This window comes from Poecilia mexicana, unplaced genomic scaffold (assembly GCF_051168715.1).
Source record: "Poecilia mexicana isolate PSO_F unplaced genomic scaffold, ASM5116871v1 scaffold_8, whole genome shotgun sequence".
Classification (NCBI taxonomy): Eukaryota; Metazoa; Chordata; class Actinopteri; order Cyprinodontiformes; family Poeciliidae; genus Poecilia; species Poecilia mexicana.
Genome location: NW_028263377.1, coordinates 203,337 through 221,051, shown reverse-complemented (window position 1 = coordinate 221,051; position 17,715 = coordinate 203,337). Strand labels below are relative to the sequence as shown.

The following is a 17,715-nucleotide window of genomic DNA, read 5'->3' as shown; positions in this document are numbered from 1 at the left end:
GTTCCTCCAGGACCTCGTCCTCTGTTCCCCATTGTCTGAGACATTCGCTGAGCACATCGTCCATTGAGGCTTTGTCCTTGATGTATTTATGGATCTTGGATGTCTCATCCTGGACAGTGGCTCTCACACTCACTAGTCCTCTGCCTCCTTCCTTACGGCTCGTGTACAGTCTCAGTGTGCTGGATTTGGGGTGGAACCCTCCATGCATGGTTAGTAGTTTCCGAGTCTTAACATCCGTGGCCTTCATCTCTTCCATTGAAGGCCACGCAATGGCCTTCAATGGAATAGATAGATAGATAGATAGATAGATAGATAGATAGATAGATAGATAGATAGATAGATAGATAGATAGATAGATAGATAGATAGATAGATAGATAGATAGATAGATAGATAGATAGATAGATAGATAGATAGATAGATAGATAGATAGATAGATAGATAGATAGGCAGACAGATCAGAGATATATATATCTCTGAGGCCCTGGAGAAATACCAGGGCCTCAGAGAGGAACTGGAGAAGGCCTGGAAGGTGAAGACCACAGTGGTGCCTGTGGTCATCGGGGCCCTCGGGGCAGTCACCCCCAAACTGGAGCAGTGGCTCAAACAGATCCCAGGAACAACATCAGACATCTCAGTCCAGAAATGTGCAGTTCTAGGCACAGCCAAGATACTGGAGGAGAACCCTCAAGTTCCCAGGCCTCTGGTAGAGGACCCGAGCTCAGAGGATGAAAGAGAGACCACCCACGGAGGGTGAGAAGGGAATTTTATATATATATATATATATATATATATATATATATATATATATATATATATATATATTTTTTTTTTTTTTTTTTTTTTTTTTACACACACTTGTTTGTGAATAAAATTAGAAAAACTGTAAAACTGTTTCTATTTATGTTTATAATTGTCCTTGTAATAGAGGGGGAAAAAACCTCCTGGCCCCTAAACACAGAAATAGTTCGGCTGCTGAGAAAACTTCTGACTTTAATTTTTATCAGGCTGCCCCAGTGGTGGACTAAATGCCTGGTTTTTCTAAAAACTACAGTTTCAGATCAACACAGCCCTCTAGCACTGCCAACAGCAGAAACAGCAACATTATATTGATCAGGGAAAGCATAGACTAAATGTGCTTTTCATTGTCCCCACATGACAATGATACAGTATGATCCGATTAAATATTACACTCTTGGGGTACCATGGTGGTGCAGGGGCAAAGCACAACCCATGTATTGCCTTAGTCCTTGTGGTCACAGGTTTGATTCCAGGTCTGGTAACATTTGCTGCATATGTTCCCCTTCTCTCATTGCCCTCTTTCCTGTCAAACTACTTTCAAATAAAGGCCACTAGAGCCAACAAAACCTTTAAAAATATATTAGACTCTTGATTAATATGGATTGTTGATATATTGTTGTACAGTGTCTTAAGATTTTGTTCAATGTGCCCCTTTTTAACTGTGAGCCCTTGCCCCTCCAAAGGTCTCTCCACAGCCCTATTGAAAGTCTATAAATTACACTTGTTAATTTGAACACATTTTGAACACATTTGACATTTCAATATTACATCAGACCAATAAAAATCTATTTGTAAAAACAGAGATTTGTGCTTAATGAAAAGTATGTTTAACATCTGTTGCAGTTTGCCTTTTTTTTTTTTCAAAAAGTACTTTTAATCTGACAAGATTCATTGGAACATATATTCTAAATTACTGAATATGTAAATTCATAATGATCATAATAGGAGTTTGGGGAACTCGGTGTGAGGAGCCATCTGGCGTGACCAACTTGGGATTTTAAAAGACAGAAGATGTACACAGAAAATAGAAGCACTGATCTAAGAATACTTTCTCAGAAAAGTGACTGAGCCAGTTTAACCATAAATAGGAAAGCTTTAAGTCTAGTTTTTAAAGTAGACCGGGTGTCTGCCTCACAGACTAAAACTGGGAGGTGGTTTCACAGGAGAGGAGCCTGATAACTAATAGATCTGCCATTCTACTTTTAGAACCTTTAGAAACCACTAGTAAACCTGTGGTATGAAAGTGAATTGTTCTGTTAGGAATATAGAACAATCTGATGTATGATGGAACTTGATTAATAATGGTTTTATGTGGGAAGGAGAATTTTAAATTCTTTCCTAAATTTAACATCAACATCATCAATGAAGAGAAGCTAAAACAGGAGAAATATGATCTTTGTTTTTGATCAGCTAAAGGCTAATATCTGCATTTTGTGGACTTCCTGATGGCAAAGAATTTCAGTAGTATATTCTTGAAGAAACAAATACATAGATTAGTTTTTTAGTGTTAGTCCTTTTCTATATATTTCTAATTTTGCCAATATTCCACAGGTGTAAAAATTAAGTCCCAAAAATCTTATTAATGTAGGATTTAAATAACTTCACGGTTCTTCATTTTATTAGAAACCCCAAACATTTCTAATGCTTTGCAATTTAGAGAACAGAAATACAGGTTTAAATTTTCTGAAAGAATTGTTGCTGTTGACTGGCATAATCTATAAATCTAGCTGAAATATAGTTGCTGCAGACCTCTGTCATAACTGGAAGGTCAATTCCCATTGAAACGCAACAATGCAGGTTTTGAAAAAACACAACAAGTAAAAGATCTTATATATTAGTAGCTAAAATAAATGGAGATGATCCAAGCACAGCTGCACATTGAAGTACATCTGCAAAATCCAGGCAGTCATGAGACATGGTAAGAAACCTGTGGTGTGATGAGAATATATATAGTACTACACTATCTTTCTCTCTTCCTCTCAATGAAGGCGGACACTTTTGTCCTCTGCTCCCTCCCTGCCCATGCCTGCCCTGCTTGCTCTGTTTTTGTCCTGTCTTTTTTCCATAGAGCCTTGAAGTTGAACGCTCCTAAGGACATCATTCCTTGATCACAAACACCTCTGTCAGACTATGCCAGGGACCACAGCCACCTGGCTTCATGGCCCTTTGACGTCACCACCTTCACTCATGTCTTTGTTTTGCCCCTTTGTTTTGTCTGAATGTCTGAATGTTCCCATTTGCCCTAATGTGTCCTTTCCTCTTTTTCTTTGGTTTGTTATTTTGTTTGTATTTCCATTTAACTCATGTAAAGCACTTTGAATTGCCTTGTTGCTGAAAATGTGCTATATAAATAAAATTACCTTACCTTACCTTAAACTCTTTCAAGTTTTGTCAGCAATGACAAACTTCAATGGTGTTTGGAATTTTTAGAAAGATAATAGTAATAATAATAGGATGCCATCCCCTATGCAACCCTGTGAAGGTGGTGAGTGGAAGGAGAATGGTTGTGAAGCTGTCATCCTTTTCTTGACATAATCCAGCGTTTTATCTTTGCCTTTGAACCAGGGCAAAATGCCTCCGTTCGACCCCAGCAGTATTATACAAAGACTTCAGTCTACAGAAATGAAGATTCAACGGCTGGAGGTGAACTTTGAGATAAACGCTATCTGTGGAAATGAAACAACTCTTTCTCAAATCAGCGGAGAGGTCGTACACCCTGCACCAAGCAGCTCACCTGGAACGCTCAGGGCGCCAAGCCGAAACAAAAGTCTCACACTGCAGATCCCATGAGACGACTAACAGGGAGAACTAACTCCCTGTTAGTTCTCTCTAACAGGGAGAACTAGCAGGGTGGGTTCCAGCTCTGAGCTGGAACCCACCTTCAACTTCAACACCTGCTCCGCCAAAGAATAGCAAGCAGCTGAAACCAAAACGGCTACACCAACCCCGTTCCCAAGGACAAAGCGACCAGCCCAAGCCTCAAAATATTCTGACTCCGTGGGAATTTTCTGTACTCCATCCTGAGCCTCTGAGTGAGAACCCACCTTCAAACATCAACAATGAGGCTAAACCAACACATCCATCCCACAAAGCTCCAAAGGACAAAATGACCACCAGGAAAACAGAAGGTATGCTAAGAGTGCTTATTGTTGGAGATGAGACAGTAAATGGAATCAGTCATGTTTGCAATCCCAAGAAAACAAGAGTGGTTTCTTTTCCTGGTGACACTGTATCTGATTTACTCTCTCTAACCACTGATAAGCCAAATACTGAGACTTTAGTTGTGTTTGTTGGAGCCAACGATCTGGCAAAGCAAAAATCAGAGATTCTGTAAAAGGACTTTAATATTCTTCTGGACACTATAGGAAAATAAAAAAATGAAGTTATTTCTCAGTGGTCCAATTCCATCACCTCAATGGGGAGACGAAAAACATTCCAGGCTGGACATGATAAACAAATGGAGCTCTGAGCTGGAAGAGTCACTGAGCTCTACCAGCTCAGTGACCTTCATCGATAACCTCTGGATCTACTGGCAGCGCTTTCACCTCTTTGGAAGAGGCGGACGCAATCTTAACAAACATGGAATAAGGCTGCTCACTGCAAATATTTTTCATTTTATCAACAAGAACAACAATGTGATCATCGATTCAGAAGAACAGGCTCAAGGATGTCTGACTAGGATGGAACCCTCCATGTATCAGGAGCAAACTATTCCAAAGCAAACTGATAAAACATCGACTGGGGACAGAGCAACTGGTTCCTCTCCTCCATCCCCACCCCCTCCCTCCCTGCTCCTCCACTCATTCACAAGATACCTACGAAGAAATGTCTTCTGGACCAGTTTCTCAGATTTACAGATGGATTGAATGAATAGGTTTACCTCGGAACGTCTCTCCTTAGCGCTCCCATTGCAGACCTCACTTCATCTAAGCCACCTGCCTCTGACCTCCCTGAGGATCCAGCACTCTGCGTTTCTGACGTCTGAGACCGGGGTCCAGATATTATCCTTACACTTGTCTTCCTCCAGAATGTGTCTGGCCCCCCGACATTACATAGCAGGACATTACCTGTCTGGATCACTACAAGAAAAGTTACAAAAAAACAGAAATACGAAAAGCAGCTGTCTTAATTCAAACCTCAGCCTGATCACCTGCCTAAAGGAACCTGAGACTGAAGAACTTTCAGCCCCCACGTCACTTAAACTAGCTCTTTTAAATACCAGATCTCTCTGTGCTAAAGCTCTATTAATTAATGATTTAATCACTGAGCATAATATTGATGTTTTATTTCTGACAGAAACATGGCTGAATGACAATAATGAACAATCGTACTAATTGAATCAGCGCCTCCTACATACAATTTTTTAAGTGAGAATAGAAAACATAAAAAAGGAGGAGGCGTGGCTTCAATATTTAAGAATACCATAAACTGTAGTAAAATTTCTTTGGGTAATTTCACGTCTTTTCAGTATCTTGGAATTGGGGTAAAAGACCACAAATGAACTTTGACACTAATTTTATACAAAACTCCAACATATGTGGAAAATTTCTTTACGGACTTGAATGAGATTCTATCTCCGATATGCATTGATTATGATTGTTTAATAATTGTCATTGATTTCAACATTCATGTTGACAACCCCCAAGACAGAGAGGCAAAAAGCTCTGTAATATATTTGAGAGTTTTGGTTTAACACAACATGTCAAACAAGCAACACGCACTCATGGACACACACTGGACCTGGTTATCAGTAAGGGTGTGAATATTTCCAATGTCTCTGTAACTGATGTCGCCTGTCGGTTCACTTCGCTGTTATCTTTGAAATTTCTTTATCCGTTCACCCACTTGTACAAAAAGCTACTATCACAAAACGTACTTTCACAGAAAACACAGCAGAAACATTTAATCAAATCTACTCTTCTTCCTCGCCCTTAAGCTATCATGATGTAGATAAGTTGGTAGATGATTTTCAGTGCAAACTTTCAGATATCATTGATTACATTGCTCCCATTAAAGTGAAGGTTGTGTTTGGTAGGAAGAAATCTCCATGGAGAAATGCACAAGCAGTTCAATCTGCAAGTCAACTCTGCCATATGGGCTGAACAAAAATGGCGTAAAACTCAACTTCATGTTTACTATGGAATCTATAAAGAAAGACTACGTAACTATCACTCAACACTAAAACATGCAAGGAAGGCTTTCTTTCCAGATGTCAAACAAAAACCTTAACAATCCTCAAGCTTTATTTATGACAGTTGACAGGCTCACAAACCCTCCTATGACGTTACCACCTGAACTTCAATCTAATGCCTGCAACAAATTTTCCAGTTTCTTCTCAGAGAAATTTCAAAAGATCAGAGGATTAATCTGCACATCCAATGCTATGCCCAAACGAAACAAATGCAGGAAAAATTACCCAATTTCAACTACTTAATTATAAAACCCTAGAAGAAATTATAAGTCAATTAAGCTCCAGTTCCTGGTGTCCAGATGTCCTACCCACACATTTCTTTAAGAAAGTCCTGCCTGTCGTTGCTAATGATCTGTTCCAAATAGTAACTCATCGCTCACTTCAGGTGTTTTCCCCAAGGCTTTGAAAACAACAGTTATCAAACCACCGATAAAAAAAGAACAATCTGGACAAATCACTACTGCAGAATTACAGGCCGATCTCCAACCTCCCATTCATCTGCAAAATTATTGAAAAAGCAGTTTTTAAACAATTAAATAACTTCCTAACAATAACCAATCACTTTGACTCCTTCCAGTTTGGTTTCCAGTCTCACCACAGCACAGAGACTGGCCTAATCAAAGTGTTCAATGACAATGACATCCATATTAAATACGGACTGTGGGAGAACCACAGTGCTGGTTCTGTTGGACCTCAGTGCAGCTTTTGACACTGTTGACCATGACATTTTACTGAATCGACTGGAGGGTCGGACTCTCCGGTCCAGTGCTCAACTGGTTTGAATCTCACATAAAGAACAGGGATTTCTTTGTTTCAATCGGAAACTTCTCATCAGAGAGGTTAAAGGTTACATGTGGAGTACCCCAAAGTTCAATCCCCTCTTATTCAATATTTATATGCTCCCACTGGCTCAGGTTATAACAGGAAATAAAATCAGCTACCATAACTATGCAGATGATACACAGCTCTACATCATGATGTCACCAGGTGACTCTGACCCCATCCAATCACTGAATAGATGCTTAGAACAGATAAATGTGTGGTTGTGCCAAAACTTTCTCCAGCTGAAGAGAAACAAAACTGAAGTTATTATCTTTGGACCTAAAGAGGAGCGAACTAGAATCAACGCACAGCTTCAGTTATTACAACTGAAAACCAGCGATCAGCCCGAAACCTGGGAGTAGTGATGGACTCTGACCTGAACCTTCAGAGCCACATTAAGACAGTCACAAAGTCGGCCTTCTATCACCTGAAGAACATCTCCAGGATTAGAGGACTAATGTCTCAGCACGATCTAGAGAAACTCATCCATGCATTTATCTTCAGCCGCATTGATTACTGCAACAGCGTCTTCACAGGTCTGACTAATAAATCAATCCTCCAGCTGCAGCTGATCCAGAACGCTGCTGCTGGTGTTCTCACTAAAACCAGGAAGATAGAGCACATAACACCAGTTTTAAAGTCCCTACACTGGCTCCCTGTAGCTCAAAGAATAGACTTTAAAATACTGTTGTTAGTTTATAAATCACTGAACGGTTTAGCACCACAATACATTAAAGTTCTGTTATTGCTGTACCAACCGTCTAGACCCCTCAGATCTTCTGGTTCTGGTTCTGCTCTGCATCCCCAGAACCAGAACTAAACGAGGAGAAGCAGCATTCAGCTTCTATGCACCACAAATGTGGAACAAACGTCCAGAAAACTGTAAAAATGCTGAAACATTGAGTGCCTTTAAATCTCAACTTAAAACTCACCTGTTTAGAGTTGTATTTGATATGTAATCAATTACAAATTTAATGATGGTATTTGACTTAATGTAATGTTTTGATTGTTGATTCTATGTTGCATGACTTTGTGTTTTTGTTTTTGTTATGATGTAAAGCACTTTGAAATGCCTTGCTGCTGAAATATGCTATATAAATCAAATTTTATTTGATTTGATCTCCCACTCCATGCATGGCCCTCTGTCAGCACCAAGCATCTCCTTCAGTGGCACACTTCTCCATTCACAATGTCTTTCCATCCAACTGAGCTCAGAACCTAACCTTTCTCTGCAGTGATATAGCTGCTCTCCAATCCCCTTCTCTCCACTCCCCGTGGTATAACATAATGACACATTTTTAATAGATGTATTTCTAATTGTAGATATGAATAAATGGGACAAAGTAGCCGATTAAATACATTGTTTGCTTGAAGGATTAAGTTTGTGTTTTTATTGTTTATATTTATATTTATTTTGTTTATTATGAAACACATTTGCACCAAGAACTGTGGCCCAGTTTTGCCATGCTTGTGCACACTCTATGACAATCTGAAGTAACAATTATTTTTACGTTGATAGCAGAATTTGCCGTTTTTATTTTAAAGTAGAATAAAAACAACAAAACAAAACAAAGACAAATAATGTTTCTTCCCTGAGACTTTTTTCCCTAATACTTGTAGAAAATGCAAATAAAAGAAGACAATGAATTGAAACGTCTTGGTGCACTGCAATTGGATAGTCAGTAGGTGGCAGCACTTTGCTTTTCTCACTACTCAAAAAGAAGAAATGAGAAGACAACAACCTTCTGCTGTACCTTTAGATTAGGTTTACCTTCTGGTTACAAAACAACTGCTGAATATAAAAAACTAAGAAAAACTGTGGGAATCTGAACGTGGCGGCGAATGGGACTGGAAAGGTTCTGCAGTGTGGACAGTTCGGATCCGTTTTGGGTAAGTTTCTTTTCGTTCCCTCTTTATTTCCTCTGTCTAAAGTCGTCTGCCGGCCGGTCGGCTGTCGTTAGCCGCCGGGTTGCACATGCTAACAGACTGTAGCTATGGCCCCGGGAAGTTTGATTTGGGTTGCCCTGACAGAGTCAGTGCTGGTCTTTGTTACAGAATACAGCTATTCTAAGCCATTTACTTTAGTCTCCACGTTTATATACTACTTTAATTAACAGAATTTAATGTAGTGTTCTCGTGTCATTGTAGCAGAGATTGAAGTCTATGATGTAACTAACCTACTGGATCGTGGCAACTGAACCAGGCACGTGACACACACACTATCACTAGCAACGATCAGTGGAACAGTAAACCTTAGATTTATACGGACTGCTCCTGTTGGACAGATGTTATGTAATCTATAACACCTGGTGGTTAAATTAACTGGTTGAAACCTATGCGCACCGCAGATGTTTCTAAATTGCAGGTGGCTGTGTCGATGCCTGCTGAAAAATGCTACTTGTGTGACAAAACCGTTTGCAAAACTTTACTATAAATCCCATTTGACGCATATGTGTTTGATGTTGCATGTGAAAATTATGTTTCAAACCAAGTTTCTATGGCGAGCATTCAGTGCTCTTTGAAAACACCGCATTTGAGCATAACCAGATCAATGAGTAACAAGACAATCCCATTCACATTCAGGTTCACCAGAATAAATTAATTTCAACTCATGATTAACCGCATTGTAAACATAAGTGAATAGTTTCTGCTTTTTGTAACGAGCACTGATCAGAAAAACATTGGAATTGACTCTCAAGTACCTGTAGTGCACGTGTCAAACTCAAGGCCCGTGGGCCACATGTGGCCCGCCATGTCATTTTATGTGGCTCGCCCCAGCATTTTATAGGCCAATGATTGACTTAAAATAGGTTTTGAGCACGAATTGACTACAAACTACATCTCCCACAATCCATTTCGATTGTTACCAGCCAACAATACGGCTTCTCGCCACTAGAGAGCAGCAGAGTCACCTCAAGCTGCTTATTGATTTTCCCAGCGAATAAAACTGAGACATCGACAAGCTAACATCAAAACGTCCAAGAAAAGAAAAATCGATTTACAAGTAAGACTGTGAATGAAGATGTGTGAGTTGGTGTCAGGGCGGCAGGTCGCGCTAGACTTTTTTGTTATCCGTTATCTTGATCAACAACATAAAAAAAATCGGTCATGCACTATTTTTATCCGTGAAATTACAATCATATTAACATCGGCTATTTAGTCGCATTTTATGCGGTTTAGTTAATATTCACCGTGAATACAGATCCCATCACAAATTAAGCAGATAAATGCATCTACATTTTTCTCGTAGTGACAAAAACCAATAACTTTTAATAAATTAAATTAAGCGACTTCACTTAAATTAGCATCACTTCACTGGACGCACTTCCTCCTGGTTCCCATCTGCAGAAAAATCTGCACTAATTCATCAGTCAGTTGGATCTGTCTGATCCACACAGATCAACTGAACTCTGAGTGTTTTACCCTGTGCGGTCCGGTGTGAGCTTTTACCAGGATTTTTTTTTTTTTTTTTTTTTTTTTGCGTAGTTTCGCAGATGTTACTTCTGCAGCTCCTCCAGAGCGCCGATCTCCTGGGTAACGTGAACCCAGAAGGCTCCATTTGTTAAATCCACTGGATGAGTTACTTCCAGCGGTTTTTAATTCTTCGCAGCGGCGGAGCCGCGTCCGCAGTGGTTGAGCAGCGGACTGCGTATGTTACAGTCTAATTAACTTTTGCATTGTCATTTATTTCCTCAAGATAAAGTACCGGCTCCTCAAATGGATCCTCAACGTTGCATTCTCTTCAGTTTTCTCTGTAATGGAGACTTGAATTTAACGCTCCATTTCAACCAAAGCTTTGTAATGCGCTTCCTAACCAGACGCTCCAAACCGTCCGGTCCATAACTCTTCAACACGCTGTCAGCTCCCGGTCAGAAAGACGCATTTAGTTCAGAGTCCATGAGATGATATTCAGAAAGGATTTTTAATTAATTGATTTCAGTTGCCTCTGAGACTAAATCTTTGCGTAAAGTCTATAATGTCTGCCCATGTGACTTGTTTTTATTATTTGTTTGCTTACCTTTAAACACTGATTTAAATATTGTAATTTTTAAACTGAGCAGTAATTTTACATCCATGGAAACTCAAATGTAATATTTAAAACTTCAATACATAAAATCAGTTATTCAACTATGTGAGATGTTTAATTTATTTTTAACATTGTATTTTTATACATTTATGCTAGGGTTGCCCAAGTCTAGTTTTCCAGAGCTACCATCTGCAACTTTAGATGGTTCCTTCTCTAACACACCTGGACCATTGATAAGCCTCTACAGAACTGAATGAGGGAAGTCAACCTTTTGTCTGGGGTGTTTTAGCAGGGATGCACTCCTGATTTGTACCGTCAATGTGGCCTGTTGAGGGTGGCCAATATGCTGAAGTGGCCCTCGGTGAAATTGAGTTTGACACCCCTGCTGTAGTGTGTGTTGCTTGTTAACACTTCTAGCATAGTGTGTGTTTTTGACTCAAACCCTGTAATGCAAACGCACTTTTTCTGAACTTTTTTTTTAAGTGTCGCTAAACAATGAGGTTGGTGTCATCATATTTAATAAAATTTAAAGCACATACCTGATGGTGTTGCTTGTGGTGTTTACGTGTCCAAATAGAGAGGAATATTAAGTAATGTCGGTAAATTGTACTGCAAAAATAATCTCATCTAAATAATATAAAGTTAACAGCCAATTAACACCAACTTGGTTGGTGGTGATATCCAAATTGACAAGCTAAAATTACAATAATAAAAGTTCCCACATTATACTGTCAGATACCACCAACAGACTATGAGCCATATCTACAGTATTTGTCCTTGTGTTCTCTACTGGAAAACAGTTTGCAAGCTGTTGATGAAGGGAAATAAACTTATAAACAAAACGAGCCGGATTAAGACCTGGATTAACTAGTGACAGTCAAACAGGGTCCTCAATGCAGATGTTTGTAAAACATTAGGTGTGTCGTTTCCTGATCAAAACGTGACAAACAATAAATGAATATGAAAATGTCTCTACTTTCTCTAAGATCTCTTCAAAACATAATAATTCCTTGTATATGAAGGAATATTGAATATATTGAAAGATCACCAAAATATACTGTGGCGGATACAATGTATATATTTCACACCCGAATGTATGCTTTTATTGTGAAGGGGAGAAACTGAGGTATGAAGACACCAACTGTTGTCATTCATTCGATTTTTGTTTTTGGTTGGAAGACATTGAGAATAAATCAAGACTCAAAATTACTTTTTCATATTTTTCTGCTGACTTCCACAATACCACACTTCAAGAGGAGACTAAACAGTCAGAATTTGTACTATCATCCAGCATTGTGTTGGTACTGACGATTATTTTACGTTTTCTCAGTCTTGTATTGACTGACATGCTCTGCAAACATTAATAAATGTAAACAGTTCTGATATCATGCAAACTAATTCATTGCTCATTTAATGGAAGCCACATTATTTTGTGTGCACTTTTAAGACATCACTGGGCTACAGAAGCAAACCTGTGCAACTTGGTAATCTGACAATATTCTTACAGTTAAAGTTTGTGTGGCAAACCTGTTAAACAATATTACCTCCAAAACGTTGGCAGCAAGTAAATATTATTTTTTTAGACAATAAAATAAACTGGTCCAAAAAGTTAATCAGACTAAACACGTACCAGTGGTCGCTGAGTTCCAAGAGCGCTGTTTTACCCACTAATCTATATGGGCCGTCGGAAGTCAGATAATCCTACTTGTCATTGATTCTCATCTCACAGACATCCCGCGCTTTAAGAAGCAAACCTGGATTAACTGGTGACACTTTCATAATCTGTTTGAGTGAATATTTTAACCCATTATAAAATAATTGTTTTTTCAGCATTGTTTCTTATGGTTGAGTTTATGGTCACTTGATGAAAAGAATAAAGCTGTTTAGTTAAATTACGAGAAATATCAACAATAATGAAGAAATGATACTGCTACGTAGCTCTGCGGTAACCATGTCTTCTGTAAATGAACTAGGATATAAGCTATAACATGTTACAGAAACAGTGTTTAACAAGATTTCGCTATTGTTTCTGTGGATATCTGTTTGAAATATCATACAATATGAGGGAGATATGAAATAACAAAGCCAGTTGATCTTTTTAAACATTTTATTTTAAATCCCATGGCTCTTACGTGTTTTGACTGTTTCACGGATTAATTTAAAAAAAGGCAACATACCATATAAGACCAATAAAAGTCTTTCTAATTAGTTATTCTTGAGCTCTTAATGAGTGTCTTATGGAATCGGATAGTATTTTTTCAAAAAATTTGTAGTTCTTAAAGCTTACTGCATTGTTTATTTCCTGGTTCGGTAAAGGGGTCCTAAAAAGCCACGCCCACATAAACATTTGTTTATATCTCTTACAATTTTAAGAGATATTTACACCAGAACTACTGTCATGAATATTGACATATGCACAAAATGGGGAAAACGGAACCAAACAAACAAAAACACAACCTTAACCCTTCTTAAAATTGTTTTGGTGTTTTGAATCTGACCCTTGATTCTTTGGCACAGCTCCTGAAAAACAGACAAAATATGTATTTTTTAAACTGAGGCATGTATTATAATAGACATGTTTCATAGTTTCATGAAACTACAAAACTTTCCTCACCATATTAGCATATGGTGAGGATTTAGGTTCCTGTGTTGTTTTGATTCATTAGTCCCTGTGTATTGCCCCTGATTTATCCCAGCTGTGTCTCGTGTTCCCTGTTTACCCCTGATGTATTTAATCCCACCTTGTTGGGTTCTAGTCGTTTGTCTCTAGTCATTTCTGTTGTTTGTCATTAGTCGTATCTCAATGTCCAGTTGCTACCAGTCTCTGAGCTCCAAGCCTTATCGCTCGACTGTGCTGCCTGGATTTCTGTACGCTGTGTTCTTCATTAAAACCACCATATTCATCATAACCTGGTCCAGCTGCATCTATCCTCATCATCAAAATGAACCATTTCATGACATCTACTGGCTAATATACAACAATTCATAAATTTTAGGATGAAAGGTACATGAGCTTATACTTACTAAATATTTCAGTCACCAAGTGCTAGTGAGCAGAAACACTTCTCTCTCCAACTGTTCGCTCTACTGTTCTGGATAAAATGTTGCAGACAGCAGCTCTCAGGTTCCTCAAAGATCTACCTAAAAAAGTAACAAAGAATTTACAAGTCAATATTTAAACAGTTCTGCCCCTTATAGAAGACAAAAATAATGTGAAGAGAAAGGCTAATTAAGTTTTCAAAGAATAATGCATACTATTTATTTCTGAACAGCTCCTGACTCCAGTTGTTGGTTCAGGATTTTTAATATGTCTTCCAAGGAGACTAGAAAGCCGAGCTCATCCAGTGAGTCCATCTCTTCAGCATCAGGACCCTCTGTCCTGCTTTAGATGCGTCTCTGCAGCATCATACCTGGATTAAATGCAGGGAAACTCATAAAACAGACAAAACACCCACCACACAACCTTAACCCTCATTTGTATTTAACTCTCTTATTCATGGCATCACATTATCAACTAATCAAACCCAAAAATGCCTTACATCTATAAATAAATAAGAAATATGACGATGCACAGTTTTTAACATTTTGGTTAAATGTACCTGCAGGTACTACATATTTAATTTGTATGCTTAATATTTCATTTTAAATAAATGCTGGTGAATTAAATATTTAGTTTGTAACTCTGACATATCTAAATATATGAATAACATGGTGAAAACATGGATGAAAATTGTATAGGATTTTTCTTATGACAAGTTATTTAACCAAATTATTGCTGTAATTTTTTTTACTGCGTAACTTTATAAACGGCACCCCATACTAGACAGCATTAAATATGCTCATAAGCAGGGGTGAAAGTAGTGGGGTACGTTCAGGTACTGCGTACCCCTAAAAGATTTAGTGGGGGTACGCAGTACCTGCAAGAGAGGGGAGCGGCTGTCTGCTGTAAAGAATCATTGGGTTCACTGTGCAGCCGTGACTGATTAGTTTTTCAAGAACAATTTATCAGGCATCATAGCGGCTTAATCAGTTAATAAATAACTTTTTTTCCCATTTCATATTGTTTCTGAACTCTTCCTGCTTTGCTAGAGCAGGGGGGCGATATGTCGATAGAGGAAGGTTTTGAGTCGATCTCGGCATTAGGAGACAAACTGAACGCCGCCAGGACGCTGAGACCAGCAGGTCCTCCTCTGACTGGCTTATCAAAACGTTCATAACTTTATTAAAGAACAACAACAACATTTATAAAATGTGTTCAAATTAATGACCCAACAATAATAATCTCAGTAATTATTGTTTCAACAAGGTGTTGCGCAATTCTGTGCGTTTCGGTTCCATTACCAAAATAACTAGCAGAACATGAGTTTAAAATGAACTAATCAACCACCGCTGTGTTCATGAGAGGCTTTTTAATGATCGCAAAAATAAATCAAACCTGCAAACATAATATCGTAACGGACTAAATGTTATGTTTTTAACGTAATCTCAGGTCGGCTTGTGGAGCGCAGGCAGTTGCCATGGCAACGGTTGTGTTTAAATGACAGAGAGAGAGTAAAAAAGTGCGAGTGGTTTAGAGTTGATAACCTGTTCAGGTTTTTACCTTTGTTTACCTTTCACCCCTATTCATAAGAGAGCTCTCGGAAATTATACAAAATTTGCAGTGTGGTGTTTTGTCAACTACCAGTCAAAATGTATGTGATTTGTGGATTTTAAACATGTTTATTTTATATTAAACTCTGAAAGTGTTTAATATGAAACACTTTCAGAATAACACAAATTACACAAATTACTTCCACAGTCAGTAATGTGTAGAACCAGTTTTTGCTGTAAAAATAACAACCAGTTTAATAATCTCCTCCCCCTTAGTCTGAAAATATATATCTTTACTGAATGTCTCAACAGATCAATATTGTTTTTATTGTTGCCTTTTATATATATTTAGAATTATCGTATTTGTTAACTAATCTCTAAACAATATTGATCTACCACATTTTAACAGATTAGTATGCTTTAAGCTCCAGTAACAGAAAAAGAATATACCAATGCAATAAATTTTATGCCAACCATAAAGGACCAGGGCCAAACGGCTTTCCGGCTGAGTTCTATAAACATTTTCGGGGTAAGCTTAATCCAAGATATTTAAAAATTAATAGAAGAAATAAAACAAACTGGTATAATTTCCCTTAATTTAACAGCTGCTATTTACAGTTCTTTCCAGTGGTCTGTTCTGACAAAGTCACTGTCACCTCTTCATCAGTGAGAGTTATTGAAAACTCTCACTGATGAATACAGATATGAAAATTATAATCAAGACATTAACCGAATTGAGAAAATCATTTCATCCATAATTAATTCATTTCAAACTGGCTTGATTAAAAACAGACAATCTTCATACAATATATGGAGACTTTGAACTTAATGGCTTTAACACGTCTTTTAAGAAGATTCAGACATTGTACTGACTTTTAGAGCTCTTCATGGACAGGCGCCAGACTATATTAAGAACCTCATCCAGCCTTATGTTTCGACTAGGAGCCTCAGGTCGTCCAATCTGAACTTGCTGATGGTTCCTCGGACCCTTTTTAAGACTCGAGGAGACAGATCTTTTAAAGCTGTGGCGCCTCGCCTCTGGAATGAGCTACCTTGCACCATTCGATCTCTGGATTGTATAAACACTTTTAGGAAACAACTTAAGACCCACTTTTTTAAATTTGTTTTTTAGCGTACTGTGTTTTATTGTTTTGTGTGTTGCTTTTAATTTATTTATTTCTTACACTTTGTGCAGCACTTTGTGACCCTGGTCTGTGAAAAGCGCTATAGAAATAAAGTTTACTTACTTACTTACTTACTTACTTATTGTAAATTTAGATGCTGAAAAGGCATTTGTCAAAGGGAAATTGTTGCTTTTGTTTTCAATATTAAAACAAAAATCAGATATACTCATAAGAGAGTGTATTTGGAGATTCTTTTAATGATTGAATTCAGTTATTTTACACATTGCCAAATACAGCTGTTACACCCAACAATACAACTTCAAAGAACTTCATCTTGCAAAGAGGCACAAGGCAAGGATGTCCACTCTCTCTCTCTTGTTTTCCATTTTCAGTGACCCCTTGCAGCAGCAATGCGTCAAAAGTCTCTCATAAAAGGATTTCCAATTAAATCAGCAGAACATAAAATTAATTTATATGCTGCTTCAGGACCCATATTGTTCAATGACTGAAAGAATCATGATAATCAATTCTCAAAAATATCTAAACTGGAATAAATCTGCAATTCTCCCTTTAAATAATTTAAAACCGGAAGAGACAATTCAAACCAATATTGCTAAACAGCATAACTATCAATTATCCATCATATTTAATGCTACAATTATTTTCATAATATCTCATTTTCACAATTGGATATTATGAAAATGAGATTTTAGATAACTAGATTACATGTAATCTAATTACATGTGGTTATTCTTAGATAGCTACCATGTAATATGGCAATATGCACAAGCCATATTACATTGGGATTAAATTATCTCCTAGGTTGTCAGAACTGTTTAAACACTTCTTTAGTTGGTTGGATGAGTAACCTGGAAAATAATTAATTTGAGGAACTATTTTCATTTCAATAGTCGCTGTTCTGCCAGCAGGTGAAAGTGGTAAATGTAACCATTGTTTAAAAATATTTTGTGGTGTTTGTAAAAGAGGTATGAATTTAAGATTAAGTCTCTACATGGTATAATCACCAAATTTTATTGGAAAAATAAGCCACCAAGAATGGTGTTATCAACCTTACCAAAATCAAAACAATATGGAGGGCTAGATGCGCCAAATTTCTATCACCATAAGATAAGATAATTTATTAGCCTCCTGTAGGATAAA

The 17,715-nt window shown here is 37.8% G+C and overlaps 1 protein-coding gene across 3 annotated transcripts in view; it reads left to right on the top strand.

Moving 5' to 3' along the window:
* The first annotated feature begins 8,492 nt into the window (after positions 1-8,492).
* The window catches only part of abcc1 (ATP binding cassette subfamily C member 1 (ABCC1 blood group)), a 102,815-nt gene continuing 93,592 nt past the window's right edge, over positions 8,493-17,715 (top strand). For 2 of the 3 annotated variants that reach the window (XM_088007961.1, XM_088007960.1), the window contains exon 1: positions 8,494-8,703. In XM_088007961.1, coding sequence (XP_087864087.1) covers positions 8,656-8,703 — 48 coding nt within the window. In that variant the 5' untranslated portion in view covers positions 8,494-8,655. Of the gene's footprint in view, positions 8,704-17,715 lie in introns of all 3 variants that reach the window. The other variant, XM_088007962.1, reaches the window with a different exon arrangement.